This window comes from Diadema antillarum, unplaced genomic scaffold (genome assembly GCF_040938485.1).
Source record: "Diadema antillarum isolate AM-2024a unplaced genomic scaffold, OU_Dant_1.0 seq00001807_RagTag, whole genome shotgun sequence".
Classification (NCBI taxonomy): Eukaryota; Metazoa; Echinodermata; class Echinoidea; order Diadematoida; family Diadematidae; genus Diadema; species Diadema antillarum.
The window spans coordinates 98,388-118,756 of NW_027272482.1; the positions used below are offsets into that span (position 1 = coordinate 98,388).

Sequence of the window (20,369 nt, forward strand, 5' to 3'; positions counted from 1 at the left end):
TCAGTTCCCCCAAATACCTGCACTCTGACGTTTTAATCATTCATCCAATTGATAGTTCTAGGAAAGTGAACATTCAGCACATTTGTGGCAAACCTGTCATTTTAATATCTTGCCAATTGTGTGAAACTGTCATCACACATTGTCAAGACATTGTACTATAGACCTGCATTATTGCGGAGGCATACACCTGTCGCCGTAGCGACATTTCTAGTTTTTTTTTTTGTTTTTTTTTTTTTAAGAAGATGTTCGCACGCAGTGTCTTTTCCCCGTACCACTGCGCGTTCTGTTTCAATTCGTTTGGGTTGTAGGTTTTTTTTTTCCTTGAATTTTCACTATGCCCTATAAACACGTGGAACACGCACCAGCCATACACCACAGGTAGCTCACCGCAATTTTTGCAGCCAAATACTCGACTTTGTCAACACGAAATCCCCTAAAACAATAAAGAGATGATGGAGTACCTTGTATCGATGCATAAACGAAATACCATTGATGGAGAATAAAATATTCTTTAAAAAAAATAAAAATAAAATAGAGTTCAGCCAACATATGAGTTTGTCGTCCCACAAGTTTTACACGTGTTTTTCACAAATTTGATAACACTTATATAGTTAGAACATGCATGTCGCCAATTCTCGAGGATGTCGCACACAATGTTGCAGGCTTCTGTTGTGTCGCACAATATTATTACAGCGACATGCTCATACCCGTGGCTACACTGGCGTCGTAAATAGGTAGTTCATAACTACAATCAAACTGAAGCTTACTAAAGTACTAGTATACCACCCACAAGATCTTGCGATATTCCTCTGAAACTCACAGAACTTGGATTTACTTATGTTACCTCAACCTCGGTATGCGCAGCTTGATTTTCCTCCCTTTGGAGTTGAATGTGGAGGTTTTGTGTTTCTCTGAAGGAAGAAGAGCGTGTTCGAAAGAAAAAAATAATCCGGTAAGTCCATTTTCCTTGAAAATCAATCGATTAATGATTTACACTGTCAATCTGAATATAATCTGTATGTAAAAATAAAAAATAAAAAAACAAACACGTAACTCGGATTATTTTCAGTCTAAAATCATGTTTTGGGGCCAATAGGCCACTTATCATAGGCCTACTATAATGCACCATCTGCATAATGAAAACACCAACGTAACTTTGAAATACAAAAAAAAAAATAAATAAATAAATAAATAAATGAATAAATTAGTGCAGGCCGAACTAAAGGCCAAAGAGTGACCTACATATCCTAAGCCCGCCGCACACTATTGGAATACGACTCACGACTATGACTGACCGACTTTGGATTTGAAAAAACAAAACAAAACAAAAAACAACTCGTTTATGCTGAAGCTGCTGTGACTTGTTCAGGATCCAAACTCTGTCAGTCCTATAGTCGTGAGTATGGGATGGGCTTTATTCCATCAAGGAGCTTCAAGCTCTGATTCCATCCTCGACTGTATCATGGAGCTACTGGCACTGTTCTCCACGATTGCGTCATAACGAGGCAGGTTTGTGAAAATGTGTCTTTCCCTCTTCCTCTCTCTCTCTCTCTCTCTCTCTCCCTGCAATCTGATCACTCCATCTCTGGCGTGGTTTCTTCTTCCTCTTTTTTTGTGAGTCTGACCCGACTCAAGGTCAATAAACGTTCGATCTATTTCTGTACCCGTGTCAAGACAGGTGGACTGGAACACTCCCTGGTGTCAGTGTGCTTGTGAGTATGTGTGTGTGTGTGTGTGTGCTGTGTGTGTATGTGAGTGTGTGTATGTGAGTGTGTGCGTGTGTGTGTGTTGCTGTTCCAAACGTAAACCAGCGCGAGCGGGTATTGCATTCATGCATGCATCTGGTCGGGCTGGGAGCTGGTTGTGATGCAGGGAGGTGAATTTCCACCTCCCTGGGTGATGTCTTCCTTCATGTACAGTACTGAATGAATAGAGAGTTCCCGTCTCCCCGGTAAACGACCTCCCTGGTAAAACGATCGACTGCTGAACAGGGCATGCTAAGGCTGCTTACAAGATAGATGTCATCTATCTCATAGCAAGTCCGCGTGATAGTCTAGCACTGTGGTGGAGCCTCTAAAATCACGAGAGTTTACCAACATATGAATTCAGACAATATTAAAAATATCTAACTACATTAAAATATCATGTAGGAACTACTGTCTTATTTGGCAGCACAGCAAGTCACTTCTCACCACCGCAGTGTTGTCAAGTTGTGTGCGCATACAATCTGTATGTATAATCCGTGCTTCGCTGCATAACGAGCCTCGATCTAACCAGGGTGGCCGGTGGTGAGTAAAACGCAGCGCCTAGTAGTATACAAAGTATCCTGATGCATATCTGATCGCCTCAAAGTTGCCGCAGCTATACTCGTCTTTTTTTCCCCTCCGGCAGGATTGATCACTGTTTATGGTCTTCGTATTTGTTTTTGTTTCCCTCCTGCAATGGCTGCTCTATGTCAAACCCGTCTTCGTGTACCATACTACTAGTCCTAGTACACACAAGTCGTACATCCTCGCCTCATGTACCATAATCTGTGATCACGCATTGTCGGCACTGTACATACCGCTCGCATGCATGCACGCATTACCGCATCGCACAAACAGCTTCAGAGGAGTGTTAGCGCTGCGGCACTGCCCGGATAACTGGCGGTCACAGAACTCTACACAAGTTCTGTGCTGGCGATCCGGTTCTCACGAGTTACACGCAGAATGATCGTTGAGGGAGCTATATAAAGATTCGAACGATTCGAACGAGCCGTTAGTATTTATTGACGTTGTACAGCGTCGATAATATCCGAAACCATTATTGCATGATTACTAAGACATGAGAGCACTTTGGGGCGAGTAAGTCTCACTGTGTTGGTTATATGAAAGGTACTTTAACCTGAAACACAAACTAAGACAAGGCAATCTCAGGGAAACTTTGTAAAGGTACCAAAACTTCATATTATCTTTAAGGAATTTGAGCATTTTTACTTTTGCTTACTTCTCACTACTTTTTACTTACTACTATTTTCATAGCAACACTTTCAACGGTTATTTAAAAAAAAATATAAAATTCTGTCATTTCAGTATTTTCACCTACCTTTGACCATCATGGCCAAATCTTTCCCTATCACGCGTCATTGTGTAGTAATGAGGGTATGCAAATACGTGTACCATATTTTGTTTTAAGTTTGTGAATTGGGTAATTTCCAAGGTATTAAGGAACTGCATGGGTAATAGTATTTCAACAATAGATAGTCGAATTTTAATATTACATTTTACCTGACATTGATCCTTGACCCTTACCCCCTCCCATACCCCCCCCCCCCCCTAAAAAAAAATAAAAATAAATACAATTACGAGAAAATCACGGTCAGGCAGTAAGTTTCGTTTGGAAATACCTGTACTTATACCTCCAGATATTGCATATAGATATGGGGGAAATAGTGATATTTTAAGAATTTAACCATTATATACATGATTTTGACCTTTCACTTTGAGCGTGTTTACACAAAAGTTTAGGCCCTATAAGCTAAAAACAAAACTTCGTCCACTCACACAAGCATACATGTCAAGTTTCATTACCTCAAACGGTGTCCACAATATTGATTGCGATATGAAGGACAGACGGAAGGACGGACGGACGACCAAAACAAATGCCTCAGGCAACACTTTCTTATGTTATAGATGGCGGAGACATACAAATGTGAATCAAAACTTGGATAGTCTGAAAGACACCGCGAGGAATCCAAAGAAAACAAATCAGATATATATTTTCCCGTCGCACTCTGATTTCCCGCTTTTTCCTTTGTTTTGGATCTGTCGGAAAGCGGTGCATCATTACACTAAGAGCCAGGTCGGTTCGCGCAACGCCGTGCTGCGCAGGTAGGCATGACGAATCTTCAGTTTATGGCAATAAGATATCAAGATATCTTTCGTGTTGTACCTTCTACTTCAATAAAGTTGACAACCTTACGGCAATGACATAGCCCCACTGCACCATGACTGATATTCAGGGGAAGTCCCCAAGGCAAGCAATATTAGCGCGTAGCTGCGCGTAATGAACAATGGGCACTGCGTATGAGCTCTGCTCGCGCCCGCGTGATTGACTTTGGTAACGACATGGCGCCTGTAGGTCACGGGACCAGCTTTTGACCAATCACAGGCTTCAAAACACCTAAGCCGAAAACCGAGTTGGCCAGACTCTCTTAATATACGGCACTGTTGTTGTTGATTCGTATTTTAGATGGGTATTAAAAAAAAAGCCAAACTCGGTTGCCAGTGCATCTTGGCAGCCTTATGCAATTATTTATGTTATTATAGCGTATAATTATTCGGCCAATTCTATAACAATGTTGTTAATTTCAGGAGACACAAAACACAGATATTAAAGTCGTATACGACTTTTCAAGGGTTATGTCCAGTAATGCATTTGTAACACCAGCTTATACTTTCAAACGATGGAAAAGTCTTAAATATCGTTGTTTAAGGGAAAAAATCACAAAACACCCGGATGTAGTTTACACCAGGAAAGAGATCATGCAGTGGTGGACGATGGGAAGAAAGCGTGAGTTGATCGAGACAGGTGCAGTGGTTGTCATACTGTAACTCATCACTGTTCACAGTTTACAGTCAACCTTGCCTTTAAAGCCGATTCAAAGTTATCAGAGTGACTTTCGACTATAAAAACACAAAAGCATTTATATCATTGTCATATCAATCTCCTGGGTATATACGGCAATGATTTTGTTTTAAACACACTCTCAGAGTGCCACACAATACCACATTTTAATGCAGACGTAAAAGGTTTTTTTTCTCGACTAGGTCATTTTGTAAAGTAGGAATATATTATCACTGCTGAAAAAAAAAAGATAAACATGATATTTCTATTGCGATTAATATGCTATATGCAACTTAAATCTTGATTTTTGTCTTCGTCGACTGTAGATTTATCTCTGGGAAGCTACGCGAGTCTGTCATCGCAACTCGTTCAACGTTTCACCGACGATCCCTCCACGAAGACAAGGCTTGTGTATGGTAAGTATTACATGGAGGAAAATCGCAGATAATTTCCAAGAACTTTGACTTGTCTCAAGTTTGCTGGGGTCGAGTGCAAGTTACACGATTTATTTTAAAAAGACCACTCTGGAAATTAAGACAACCAGCTCTGAAATCGTCTAAAAATGTGCTCTTTATTCTTAACAAATACCAAGAATAAAGTGTACGGTTCATCTTAAAACCGGCTGTCTATAAACGAAAACATCGGTGTTATAATATTTTTTAACAATGGCATTATCTAACATGTCACTGTCTGGTTTGAAAGCAAGGGGTAGCACATGGTACCCAAGCAACGACCCGCATCACTGTCAAATATACAATCTCATGACACACACAATGCCAGATTAGATGCAGTGTCATAATCACAATGGTGTGTGTGTGTGTGTGGGGGGGGGGTCAAACTTCACTTTCACTTGAAAAGCTCAGAGAATAAAGATATACTGATGCTGTAAATGCCTTTCTCCTCTTGTGAGATGATATTCATGATATGACTGCCTCAACCCTTAACATTACAAGGGAGACGACATCATTGTAAAATTCGAATTTCCTTTCTATATCACTCTTACACACATCAGACAATCTAATTTTCCCAGAGATGATTATTCATTCATTAGATTGTGCCCTTTTTTGAGGGGAGGGAGAGGGGAGTTGCGATAGCGTTTTTTGATTATGATTGATACATCGACATAATCTTGTAAACGCAAAGGTAGCAGTGCAGTATAGTTCACACGACAGGAGAATACGCCAGCGAGTATTGTGTGATGTAATTTTGACAAGAGTTCGCATGTAAAATATGAGACTACACTATCATTTAAGATTTTACTGTGCATTTTTATAATCATATAAGACACATTTGTCTTCAATCAGTCTTATTCTGAAGACTTCACTCTCTTTATTTCTTTGCCTTCACTAAGGAGACGGATCACCAAGCACTTTTTGGGACAATCCAAACTGGAAGACTTGGTTTAGAAATCGCTATCAAGGACCGCAATACGTCACTGCTGACGTCATGAGAGCTATACAGCCTGATGCAAAGCTGTTAGTAATTCTTCGTGAACCTGTGTCAAGGTAAAGGGACTAATTACTCCTCCCTCTCCTCCTCAAAACGTCGCTTCTCTTTTTTTTCTTTTTTTTTTTTGGGGGGGGGGGGGGCGTCATTCAAAGGAAATATTACCGACATAAAGCTGTGTTTGTTACTCTGTCTGTTTCTTGTTGTTTGTCTGTTTGTATTTATGTTTGATTATTCTTGTCGGATCGCTATGATTATTCTTCAAGCTTTCTTATCGTTTTATCATTGTTTTCTTTCATCTATTAAACCGTATTCTAAAAGTGATCATTGTTTACTTTATGAGTGTCATTATGATGGCAATTTATAGGTTAGGTCGTAGTTAGGGAAGTATTAATCAAATGAATTAGAGAAACAATAATTCACAAAAATAATCATTTTTCAAACCTCAGACAACAAATCGAATTGTTCCCCAACTAACCAAAGTTAATAAAATCTGAAAATCATACAGTTTTTAAATGTAGGATGTTTCTGTAATTCGTCGTGTTGAATTCACCACAAAACTCCAGCGAATTTTGATACATTCAATTTATCGTATTGTACATCTATACAAATAGATCCTAGATGTTGCCCGACAAGTACAAACTATTCTCGTTTCCCCAAATCTTGGAATGTGAAGAGCGTGTTTCCTCTGTTAGCAGTCAACGCATTGTTTGACATTAAACTATTAAAATGAGTATATGAATATAAGAACGACCCAAGTCCAATTTTTGGCCAAATTCAGTTTGACATGGGAAATTGTAGATTGTGCATGGACTCATCTTGTGTGTAATGATAAGTCCTAATTACCCCCGGAAGTGCCTGAAACAAATGAGTTAAATCTTATATGAATGTAAGAATGAAGGACTTGGGTCATTCTTACATTCATATTATAGCGCCTTCTCTCGTCCTTCTCTCATCTCTATAGCAGAATATCATGTATATGAATAAAAGAACGACCCAAGTCCGTATGAATCAAAGAACGACCCAAGTCCATCACACAAAATGGCGTCTCCACAATTAATGTTAACGTTAATTGTCATAATAATATATGTTCTAATTTGTATATACAATGTTGCCTTCCCATCACAGTTAAATAGAATATTATTGGACAAACAAAAAAGATATGAAGTTGTTTTTAGTTTACTTGAAATGGTCTTCCATGGACTTGGGTCGTTCTTATATTCATATACTCAAATATTATATCGTTTTTCATTCGAAATGATCAACAGGTAACTGCAGTTATATTCTATTATATTCTTAACACTATGATTGTTAATCTTTTTCATTGTGAGATATGCGTCTGATACAGTGCACTCCCGTTACAAAGGCGTAGAAATTCTGGTTTCAAAGTTATCATTTATGCTTTACTTTTGGGCCATCACACTAAACGAAAGAAAAAAGACGGACCCGAGGACTTCAATAATAACCAGAGTGCACACAGAATGACACTGTGGAATATCTCGGAAGTATTCCTATTCTACGATTGTCTAGGAATTTTACAATCAATTTCTTCATTTCTTCAGACTTTACTCCGGCTATCTCTACTTTGAAGATTCCTCCAGAAAGAGTCCAGAGCATTTTCATCAAGAGGTTACCATGGCAATAAGTAAGTTCAACTCATGCAGAGAGAAACTGAGTTACCGCGCATGCGCCTACAGCCCGGACCAGATTCATCATGGCTACTTTGCAGTAAGTCACGTGACAGTATAGGATACAATTACATTGAAATGTTTATATTTTGTGTATACTCCAGTAAAGGTTGGAAATGTTTTACAAAACCGCAATGGGTCGAGGACGATTGGAAATGCAGTGGTGAATGGGGGGGGGGGGGGCACCGGGCGCTTCTTTTATTTATCTATTTATTTATGTATTTATTTATTTGTTCATTTATTCATTTATCTATCTATCTATCCCATCTATCTATCTATCTATCTATCTATTCAATTGACATTTACTTTTCATAAAAGAATGCCTGGATCCGCTCCTGGAAATGTTTAGTTTATACCTTGTAATCAAAAAACAAAAAAACAAAACAAAACAAAACAAAACAAAACAAAAACAGTAATCTTTATTATGGAGAAAACAGAGCTGAGTAAAAGTGTGGTAAAAAAGAAAAGAAAACCAAAAGATCGAGGAGAGATCTGAGACGGGATGCCATGGAGACAGAAGACGATGAGCGAACAATTACCATGGTGACCCACCTACAATAACATTGCTTTTTGGTACCAGGTAAACAGTTTGAATGCAAAGAGTAAAGCGTCATTTTCCTTTTCTTTTCTTTTTTGATCAATTTAGTAAGCCATGGAGTTTAACAGGGAAGAGTTTAATCTTCTCAAGGATAGTGCACACGCTTTATAACAGAAAATATTTTGAAGAAAGATTTATATCAATAAAATCATCACATTCATTCTGATAACTTCCTTTGTTTTTTTACCAGGTTCATTCTCAAATATCTCAAGTTGATAGATGAATATGTCGGTGTCTGTTGCGAAATTCTTCAAGTGATAATGACTGTGACAGAGAACTAGATGATAGGCTAGTTGTGTGATCTATCTTTGCAGCGAATCCTGATCGGCCTCTACGCCGTCTTCACCCGGGACTGGTTGCGAGCCTTCCCGAGAGAGCAGCTGAGGATTGTTAGGATGGAGGATTGGCAAGTCAACTGTACAGGGATACTGACCGACATCTTCTCCTTTCTTACACTAGGTAAATTTGGATTTACATGTCGTTGTGAAGTTTTAGTCTTGCTAATGTTATAGCACTTATTTTCTGTGTCTTTCTCGCCGTTATTGATCCATTTTCTCAATGATCAAAATAACGTTTTCTACAAATTTGATTGATATCACAAGACATATATTAAATGTGAGCAAAGAGTAGATTCAGCACTTCAGAAAAGCCGTACTTATACTCGCTTGAAGAGGAACGCGTCAAACTTTCCATTATATTAAAAAGAAATAATAATAAAAATGATTATTAAACGGGATTTTTTGTCCTGCGATCTCCTTTTACATACATACTGCAAGATGGTGTAACATAAAGCATGGCTTATTGTTGACACGATAGTTCTCAACTTTCTAAAGAAAATAAATATCTCCTCTCTGCATTTGCTCCTTCTTTACAAGACACAAAATTACTCGTTCTTCCAGGATTCGATTTTCCTTTTGAGTGATGCTCGTTATTTCTTAGGTTCGTTATTCCAAAACACATGAATTATGTGTATCTATTTAGATGTTCGTTTGTCCAAAAAATGAAGTAAGATTCTTACGTTCGTGGCGTCATTCTGAATATTTGTTATTCAAAAGAATGAAAAAAAATAGATATTTAATAGGAAGGTTCGTTTATCCGAAAATGAATAAAGTTCATTGATTGCTGTTTGCCCCCCCCCCCCCCCCCCCTCTATGTCATACGGCTCGATAGTCCGAAATGAAATGATATGTGGACAAATATCCAAGCCTATCCCCATGTACTTTATTTTCGGACTGCCGAACTTTCGGCATAAAGAATCTCTGGAATAGAAAAGACTTAAGCGACTTTTTTTTCAGTGTTTTTCAATGTTTTGTTATGTTTTTCCCTTGCAGGGAATCTAAGCCAGGAGCACACAGCTCAGATCTGTGAAGCCACGCCCCAAAACTCCAACAAGGCAAAGCTGCGGGAGGTAGGGGGCATGTTACCACAGACGGTATCCCTCCTGGAAGACTTTTACCAGCGATCTAACGAAGAGCTCAGCCAGCTACTGGGCAGTGACAAATTTTTGTGGAAAGACACATACTTAGCTCAAGAAATATCACAAAATAAAAGAGATGGATAGATAGGTGAATAGATAGATAGATAGATGGATTGATAGATAGATAGACAGACAGATAGATAGACAGACAGATAGATAGGCAGACAGATAGATAAATAGATATATTGATAGATAGAAAGATAGATAGATAGATGTTTAATAGATAGAAAGATAGATAGATAGATAGATAGATAGATAGGCAGATAGATAGATAGAAAGATAGATAGATTGATAGACAGATTGATAGATAGACAAGGATATTGATAGATAGACAGATAGATTGATAAATGAGTGTAGACAGGTAGATTGATAGATAGATAGAAAGATATATGAATTGATAGACAGATAGATTAATAGATAGACAGAAAGATAGATAGAAAGGTATATAAATTGATGATAGATTGATAGATAGACAGGCAGACTAATAGATAGATTAATAGATGCATGTAGACAGGTATAATAGATTGATAGATAGACAAAGAAATAGATAATGATATAGACGGTTAGGTATAGACAGAGATCACATGCACGAGAAGGCAGACTGAAAGGGGAAAAACACAATAATTATCTGAGAGTCTACGTGTTGGTATCTGCCTTTAAAAAGATGGAGAAGAGTGACAGAAAAAAAAAGAGGAATTGATGTAAATGTTGCAATAATTATCACGCTGAATTTCAAAGTCATGCAATGTTAATGTGAAGAAATAAGCACAGAAAAGTATCACCGTTGTTTACAACATGATTATACCTTGTGTAATATTAGCAATGTACCTGCAGGCGAAAGAGATATGTTTTGCCAAAATAAATTAGCGCGATAAATAAAAGCACACGCATCAGAAGTTATGAACATTTCAAGTGGGTATGAGACTTGAGCGTATATGATTGAAATAACATTCCCATGAAATTAATCTATAAAGAGTTTGAATATAAGCTACTAAAGCTACCAAACAACGTTCACTGGAAACCCATGGCGCCTAATTAAGGAATATGAAGTTCTTTAACCTAAATAAAATTACATACTTCTTTGATGAAATTGTTGCAGCAACTTTTTACAGTGACTGCGTTTTAGAGAAGGACACAATTTTAACATTAAACAGTTTCCTTACAATTTTCATCTTCTTGTTTCATTCTTAGGATAGAAGAAATCGTGTGTGACTAATAGTATTATGTAAAGGTTTTAAAAATAAAAATTAACATGGGGGATGGAGAGAACAATCATTAGAGCTTCAAAAACTGTTTTGACCTTATATGAAATACTCTGCATAAAGACTGGTTGGTTGGTTGGACACAATGGTTGGTCACAATGCAATCACGTGACTAATGTGGCTAGGATCAAAATCGTTAGAGCTAGAGTGACATCACGTGAAATAATAAGATTCCAGGATTTTACTGGCTGCTGACAAGCTGCCCTTGAATGAAATGAAATATATTCATGCACAACATGATATAACACAATGTTACCATGTCTTTTGCTGCGGATAGACTTGGCAATGATGACTTTTATTTTACCTTCGATGATGTTGCGATTCATGTTAATGAAAATAGAACAAAACTTGCCTCTCATGTACATTTTCTTGAGGTTAAAAAGAGTGACTGTTTGTCGTGAGAGGAACACATTGGTGTCATCTGCAACAAAATGTCAAAGAGTATCGTGATTTTAAACAGCCTATGGTCATACAACAGATCTTTGTTGTCATTATTGCATATCACACCCTTATTTTGCCACTTTGAATTACCTATTTTAGCATGGGGGAAATCTAGTAAATGTAATGTGCAGAGACTGCCATCTAAATTACAAAAGCGAGCTATTAAAATAGTCTTGCATTCACCGTACTTAGGGTGCCTTCTTTGCCGATATTTTGTCTATTTTAAGTGTGTATGATATAAATGTATTACAGAATGCCGTATTGTGTATCATGTTCTTATGCTATAATGATATTTCATCCGCATCCTTGCTATATAGGTTATTTCAAATAAAACAAAGATAATCATAATTATGGCACAAGAAATTGTAGAAAATTTTATTCACCGCTGATTCGAACATCCTACTGCAAAAAGTTTATTTTTTCAAGGCCCTCAAATCTGAAATTTTACACTGATGTGAAATGTAAGAAGACGGTAAAACTTTTTATGAAAACTTTCACGCGTATTTCCAACGGAAGGTATTCTCGAAGTAATCAGTATCATTCAGAATTGATAAGAAATTAGCATTAAAGGGGTATGTTTTTAAAAATGGCATCTTGTAGAAGCTGGTGTATGTTTTGTCTTTGTATTGTGTGTGTATAATATGTGTGTGTGTGTGCGTGCGAGTGCCGACTTTTTTATCAGTTATAGTTTATAAAAAGAAGAGACAAAACTCTGTGTCTACTTCCAGGGGTTGATTTTCTATCAGGCCCATTGCCTTCTCATTAACCCCTTCATCTGATAACTTTGGGCGTTTGTTTGGTTGTTTGCTTGTTTTGTCACATTGACATCATACTTGTTATACCATAGGCGCCGGAAGTGGGGGGGGGGGGGGGGGGGGGGGGCAAAACGCATTTTTGCCCCCCCCCCCCAAAAAAAAAAAGCCCCCCCCCCAAAAAAAAAAAAAATAAATAAATAATAGTAATGATAATAAAAATAGATGAATAAAAAAAGAAAATAAAATAAATATGTATATATATGAATAAAAGGGAAAAATATGGCTACAAACGGCAGCTTTTGGACTGTAAAATGTCAAAATATTCAAGCTCGCTCGCTTCGCATCCAGCATTTGAGCCCGGTGCGCCTCCCCCTTAATTTCTAAAGCGAAAAACATAGCTACGACGGCAGTTGTTGGACTCTAGAATGTCAAAATTTTCAAGCTCGCTCGCTTCGCTCGCTCGCATTGAATCGTTATGCCCTTCTCCTAATGTTGCTGACAGTAATTGCCAGTAGTTGCACCCGATGCCCCCACCCCTTAATTTCCAAAGCGAAAGGTATAGTTACAAACGGGAGTTTGGGGACTGTAACATGTCAAAATTTTCAAGCTCGCTCGCTTCGCTCGCTCGCATTGAATCGTTATGCCACTCTCCTAATAAACGTTACTGCCAGTTATTGCCAGCAGTTGCGCCCGATGCCCCCCCCCCCCCCCTCCCTTAATTTCCAAAGCGAAAGATATAGCTACAAACGGGAGTTTTGGGACTGTAAAATGTCATAATTCTCAAGCTCGCTCGCTTTGCTCGCTCGCATTGAATCGTCATGCCATTCTCCTAATGTTGCTGCCAGTAATTGCCAGCAGTGGCGCCCGATGCGCTGCCCCATTAATTTCCAAAGTGAAAGATATAGCTACAAACCCCAGTTTTGGGACTGTAGAATGTCAAAATTTTCAAGCTTCCTCGCTTCGCTCGCTCGCATTGAATCGTTATGCCATTCTCCTAATGTTGCTGCCAATAATTGCCAGCAGTTGCGCCCGATGCGCCCCCATTTATTTCCAAAGCTAAATATGTAGCTACAATTAAAACTCCAGTTTTGGAACTGTAGAATATCAAAATTTTCAAGCTCGCTCACTTCGCTCGCTCGCATTTTATTGTTATGCCATTCACCTTATGTTGCTGACAGTATATAATTTGTCGATCGTTTCACACCGTCATCCCATAATCCATGTAAGGAAAACTTACAATGTTCCTCAATGACTGCGTTGTTGAATGTATCACATTCCGTAATGTATTGTAGTCCCATTATTGCTCACGCACACACGCACAAGCATACAGACCGTCAAAATTACTTTATGGTTCCCCCATGTTTCGACCCACCGTACGCCACTTTACACACACACACACACACACACACACATATATATATATATATATATATATATATATATATATGTGTGTGTGTGTGCGTGTGTGTGTATGTGTATATTGTGTAACATATGCATGGTCTAATCTTGAGCCCCCTCCAATGTTTGCCCCCCCCCCCCCCCCCCCCCCAATCCAAAACTGCTTCCGGCGCGCCTGTGTTATACTATTGTCATATCTTTATGTATTCATATTTTATTAAGTGAAAATATATGAAATGAAATGTAATGAAATGAAATGAAATGAAATGAAATGAAATCTTTCCTACACGCGCCGAGCGCTACAGGACTTGGGGGAAAATATACCTCCCACGGAGATGCCATGTGTTACATTGCACCTCTCAAACAAACGTCAAAGGCAATGTATTGTGGATGATATATGAGTCATGTTTGTATGATCCTAAATTTGTCCGATTATACTGTTTGATTTCTTATTGAAAGAGAAATTAACAGGCATTTATACTTTTCTACCCAATGATTATTGTTAAAATAGATTATTAGGATAAAAGATATTGAAAGAGAATAATTACAATCAACTAAATGTACATTTTGAGTATCTGCGGAAAAATTCAACATTCATCTAACAATCACGAAATAATTATGTTTTCCCAGATGTGCCTTGTATTTCAAAGGAGTTTCTGTTGAGTTTGCTCCTGATAAATTCATACGAACATGTGTGTGCGCGCATGCGTGATTTCCTTTGTATTAATTTTGTTTCACTGTAATAGGAGATGAATTACATAGAGTTCCGTAGATTTTGAATTTTCAATACCCACCAAAATCGACTGGATCAAATTTCGTGTTAGAGGTCAATCATCCAAACTTTGAATAAAAGCGAATAAATCGAGTTATTTCGAAAGGCCGACTCATTCCACTTTTGTCTGCTTGTAATGGCAAATCAATATTTCCTTTTTTTTTCTTATGACAAGAATCAAACTGTCTAGATGAATATGCACAAATTTACTTTTACCTCCTTTCTTTTGCGTTTTCTACATAGTTATGTTTATAGACAAAGTTTGCAAGTTAATTCCGTGCTTTAAAAAGAAATAACTTTTGACATGGAATTATAGCTGTATAGTGTTACGAAAGAACAAAACGGTGTTCACAAAGATGTATTACTTTTTTGTCGCAACCGATTGAAAAATTTAGTCTCAATATCTATAAATAGTGCGGTAATTGTAGCACAAAAAAATTACAAATTAACAAATAAAACACACACATAGACTCCCACATACACACGTTCAGTCCTTCATGTACCTAAATGTATCAACATCCATTCATTCTTCTGGACCACACACCGAACCTTCTTTAATATTACCTCTGCTTCCACACTTTATTTCTCTCAATTAATTAATTCAGAGAATATTCTCTGCCGTCAAATTACAAAGTCTGAACACTACCAATAAACTGACATCCTTATAGAAATGCAGCAGTTGGCATTGCCCATGAATTGTTACGTATTTAAAGTAAGCCTACTTCAACGTTTAAACTCACACGGCTTCCAACATACACATGTGCACATCATCACACATACGTATATCACACATACATACAAACGCACAAACGTCTCGATGTCACGTCCGTCACTCACCCTCCTTCGTATCACTCCCTCAAACCATAGCTCTTTTGTTTGATTTCTTGATAAAGTCAACTTACAGGAATCTATTATTGTATATCCAAGCATAGGGATGGTACAGTATTGGTCGAGATGAAAATTGAGATTTTTACTTTTTGTGACACACCAAGAAAACACTTATGAAATAGTACAGAGCATACCATTTTAAGAGGAATTCAAAGTTTATTTGATGAAAATCGGGTTTGGAATGACTGAAACATCCAAAAACAAAGTAAAACTAAGCGATCGTAATGAAATGTGGGTCCCACACTTTATTACAATCGCTCTGTTGTGGATATCTCAGCTATTTCAAAACCAAATTTCATCAAATAAATGTTGAATTTATCATGGAATTACATGCTCCTTCATATTTCATGAGAGGTTTCTCATTATCTAACAAAAAAAGTCAAAAATGTTATAAACCTGAAGTTATGTCTCAACCAAAACTATACGATCCCTTTAACGATTCAAGACTGGTGTGTAATTCGTCACTGTAATTTCGATTCCAGTTTCTTTTCTTTGCTGGAAAATATAGAAAAGTAAAACAACAACTTACAATAAACAGTTTAAATAATGAAGAGACAAATGTTAAAAAGATGTGATTTTCAATCTTCAAGAAATGTCTTTACTGTTTGAAATACGTTTACAATGACAATTCTATACTACTGCATTGAGGCTAAATAATAATCATGCAATCCTTACATCGCCCACTTCTTAAGTGATCATACTTTGATCTAATGCTTTCATTACAGAAGCAAAGAAATGTCCTGTCTAAAACCAGGAAAAAAATGTGGAGGTTTTAACTGTCGTTATTCCAATGAATAAACGTCTCTCCTTACTGTATATAGTTGTCCTTCATTACCGAGGCATGATTAAAAGGAAAACGTCAGAAAATGTTAAACAAAACAAAAAAAAAAAAAATACATGGAAGATCTCACGTACATAATTTTTTTTTCTCTCCACATCCAGTCGACATCACTTACGTATTCACACAAAAAAAAAGAAAAAAAATGTGAGAAATATTTTGTTTTTCTGTTCATTATCTTGACAACCTTTCTGCTTTTAGATCTCGCATGCTGATGTGGAAGTATCATTTTCTTTTCGTGCAATTTGCTGAGGTGGAGTTGAGACTACAGTAATATGAAGGAAAAAATAAATGTTTAAATAAATGTGAATTTCGATTGAAATGAGGATCTAAGAGTCTATGAACTGGCACTCCTCTACTGTCACATCCGTCAGTGGGCTGACTGTCTTTGTCGAAAGAAATGCAACCGTGAATATTCGACCACGATTCCAGTTTATGTTCTCTGTCTATAGGAAAAGTCAACAAAGAAAGGACAGAAATAATATGACTATATATTAGATCATTAGACAGATACATTTGAAAATAGGAAAATATCTTTATCTTTTCTAGTGTTTAAATATACAGTTAAAACCTCAGGAGGTTATAGGTTTTTATGTTTATTTGTAATAATAACCGAACGAAAGTCGCATTGAAATATACAACTCATTTCTTCATGGTTATTTTAGCGAGAAATATAGTGTTGTTATTCTACATCATGATAGAAACCGGTTACGTAGTTTAAGGTTGACACGAATTTCTCTTATTCACCAGTCGAGCCACTATGAGCCAGTATCAAATAAAGATGTTAAATTTTAAAAACATGTCGCATCTAGATTTCTTTTGCGATTACTTCGATGCATCTAATGATTGGCAATGAAGGACATTTAAACAAGATTAAATACTAAAATTAGTCGAAGAAAACGGAGATGCCAACGATGAATAAGAATGAAAAGAGAAGCAGAAGAAGAATTGGAATAAGAAGATGGAGACAAAGAGGTTAAAGGTTAACATAATTTGCAAAAAAAAAAAAAAAAAACTTGAAGAGGAAGTAAAAAAAAGGGGGAGTGCCGGTATAAACAAAAATAAATTAATGCGAGGAAAAGATGATGCACATTGTCGTAGAAAAGGAAGAAGAAGAGAGATATACCTCTTCAGAAGATTATGATTTTTCTTCTTTTCATCACCACGATGGCATAGGTCATCATCGACATGAAGAATGCCGTGACGAGCAGGACGTACGTAGTCGACGACCTTTGGAGAACACCAGGACCAGAACCTGGATGGCCAGACCAAAATCATGACCGTAGTATTATGACAGAACATAATGAAGGGACTTTCGAAAGCAAACGACCATAGATCATAATTCCACACACGTCTATTCATCATGTGATTTATCTCGGTCATGTATTGTTATAATGAAACATAAAGTTATTATAATTATATTCATTAGCCGGGTTCACACGTACACCAATTAGCGGGATACAAATCTCGAGATTTGCATCGCGATCGTCATCCCGAGTTTTTTGCACGTGTGGACAGAAAAAACCCGAAAATTAGCGGGATAAGCATCGCGATGCTAATCCCAAGAAATCTTGCGCTGGTTCGTCAATTAGCGGGATAATTGGCCGCGCGCTGGTACGTGTGAACGGTCGGGATTAGAATCTCGAGTTTTTATATCCCATCATGCAATGCGCACATCACAACAGCGAGGCCTCTGCGAAGAGATCCTTCACCTCTTTGGAGAACAATAACAACAGCGCGCGAACCACACCACTGACGCGTAAAAGACAATGGACAAAGGTAAGTGCGCGCAAGCAGTGATAGAGAAGGGCGCTGTGTGACCCAGTTTGCAGGCTTTGTTGTTGTCTCTATCGGCAATTAGCGGGATAATTCGGTACGTGTGGACGCTCGCCAAATTAGCGGGATACCGATCGCGATCGCCATCCCGCTAATTTGGTACGTGTGGACGCTCGCCAAAAAACTCGGGATGAGCATCGCGATCGTCATCCCGCTAATTTGTACGTGTGAACCCGGCTAATATGATAAGGGTGAGAAAATGAAGGTGAAATCTTCGAAGAAAAAAATAATACATTTGTTTCGGTTACATTGTTTGGGTAGGCCCTACTAGCTTACAGCTTATACAAATAAAGAAAATGTATTTTTACAATGATAATTAAAATCTAGCATGCAGGGATGATGGTGATTATTAAAGCTCCCCTCTAGCCTGGGATCATGGGAATCCTTGTAACAAATAATGTGTACAACTTCATCACGTATATCCGTGTACAGCTTCATCACGCACCATCATGCACATATTCACTAACCGATGGTATTTGTGATTTTTTTTTTTTTTTTTTATGTACCCCAGTGGACAGCACACCGACTAGGGCCACCCATTTATTCCAACGCAACTCTTTCATAGTTATACAAGAGTGAAGCTTTCATCCATACTATAGAGTATTCCACATAACCCTTTTTTTTCCGCTTGCCGTTTTACCATGTTTACAGTCCAGAGTGGAATGAAAATGAGTTCAGTATTTATATGATAAGTAGATTAACCTCTCTTTGAGCCGAAAGTCGAACAATGCCCAAGACTAGTAGAGGTCCAACCAATCCCGTTCGTCCCCGAACACGTGACATTGATGCACCTGTTTTGTGGGCGTGGTCTGAAGAGAGCCGAGGCGCTGCTGGACGAGGAGAGTGTGGCGTTGTCGACTCCGATGGTGTATGTGTGAAGGTGTAGGGAGGACTGGTCCTCGGGACTAATATGACACGTGATAACGAGAATGACCTGGCTTCCTTCCCCATTGATCTCCTGGATCTCGATAGAGAGGATGTTTCTCGCTGGGGGCGCCTGGCCTTAGCATACAAAAATTAAATAACGTGTTTTGTTGTTTGTTTGTTTGTTTGTTTATTCATTTTTTTTTTATTCATGATTAATTGCGGTACGTGACATATTTAGAAATACAAATATTGGGAACTGGTGCAAGGCATGTAAAGAGAAAGCCCGCCCTATCATAACTTCAAACAATTGTGAATTCAAGCAACCTTCCAGTACTAAAGGAAAAAAAAAAACTAGAGATTGTAATTTGTCATCACTGACAAATTAAGGTGATCCGATTTTTTTTTTTATCAATGATTCGAGTCCTGATCGCAATACGCATGACCATACAGGTTTCATCTGTATTCAGAGAGATTGGCCGTGTGATGTTTGGATTCTCATTTAGAAAAGGGAGTCATATCTGCCATCCTTGGTACTAAATTCTGTATACACTAGATAACGAAGATACAGCAACAAATACATATGACCTTTGACCCACCTTTACACTTCCAAGATGGCATCTGAGCAAAAAGTGGTTATTTTGTGAAATGATTCTTGCGACATCGTCTATACGTGTGCAAAATATGGGAAAGATAGGACAGGTATTCACCAAGAAACAGGATGAAACAGTTATGACCTTTGACCCTAATTTACATACCCAAGATGTTGTCCGATCAAGTCGTTGTAATTCTATGAAATAATGGACGTGACATGAACTAAACATCTGCTAAGTATGAGGGTGATATGGGCTGTTTTTCTTGAGTTATTGCAAAGAAAGTTGCAGAAGGAAAGAAATATCTCAATACATCGAAGAAAAGTTTTAATTTCAACCTTGTTTTTTAACATGATCCCGACATTGTATGAAGAAACGAAGGCACACATTCGATAGCGCACAGTCTCAGCTACAACATATTAAAACCTGGGAGAAATTGACTAAAGGGTGAGCTAGTGCTCGATAAAGACAATCATGTCAATTTTCACATATAAAAGAATTCCCTCCCATAGAGATAAAACGTCATAACGAAGATACAGAAAGAAGTACATATGACCTTTGACCCCACTTTGCACAGACATGATGGCATCTGAGTAAAAAGTAGTTATTTTGTGAAATGATTCTTGTAATATGGTCTTTGCGTGTGCAAAATATGGGAGAGATAGGACATGTGTTCACTAAGATACAGGATGAAACATTTATGACCTTTGACCCTGATTTACATACCCAAGATGGTGTTTGATCAAGTAGTTGTTATTTTATGAAATAATGTACGTGACATGAACTAAACATGTGCAAAATATGGGGATGATAGGGGCTGCTTTTCTTGAGTTATTGCAAAGAAAGTTGCAGAAAGAAAGAAATATCTCAATACATCGAAGATAAGTTTGATTTCAACCAAGTTTTTG

At 37.8% G+C, this 20,369-nt stretch overlaps 1 protein-coding gene and 1 long non-coding RNA gene across 2 annotated transcripts; one reads left to right on the forward strand and one right to left on the reverse strand.

The window, feature by feature from the left end:
• The first annotated feature begins 4,538 nt into the window (after window positions 1-4,538).
• On the forward strand, window positions 4,539-9,898 carry LOC139712447 (carbohydrate sulfotransferase 15-like). Its single transcript, XM_071624265.1, has 6 exons — window positions 4,539-4,551; window positions 4,932-5,021; window positions 5,957-6,110; window positions 7,614-7,779; window positions 8,652-8,796; window positions 9,669-9,898. The coding sequence occupies exons 1-6, from the start codon at window positions 4,539-4,541 to the stop codon at window positions 9,896-9,898; spliced, it is 798 nt and encodes a 265-aa protein (XP_071480366.1).
• Window positions 9,899-16,478: 6,580 nt separating this feature from the next.
• On the reverse strand, window positions 16,479-18,950 carry LOC139712444 (uncharacterized). The gene is made up of 3 exons (XR_011709565.1): window positions 18,707-18,950; window positions 17,295-17,423; window positions 16,479-16,614 (listed from the first exon to the last, which is right to left on the reverse strand). It is a non-coding gene; the product is annotated as an uncharacterized lncRNA (long non-coding RNA).
• Window positions 18,951-20,369: the final 1,419 nt, after the last annotated feature.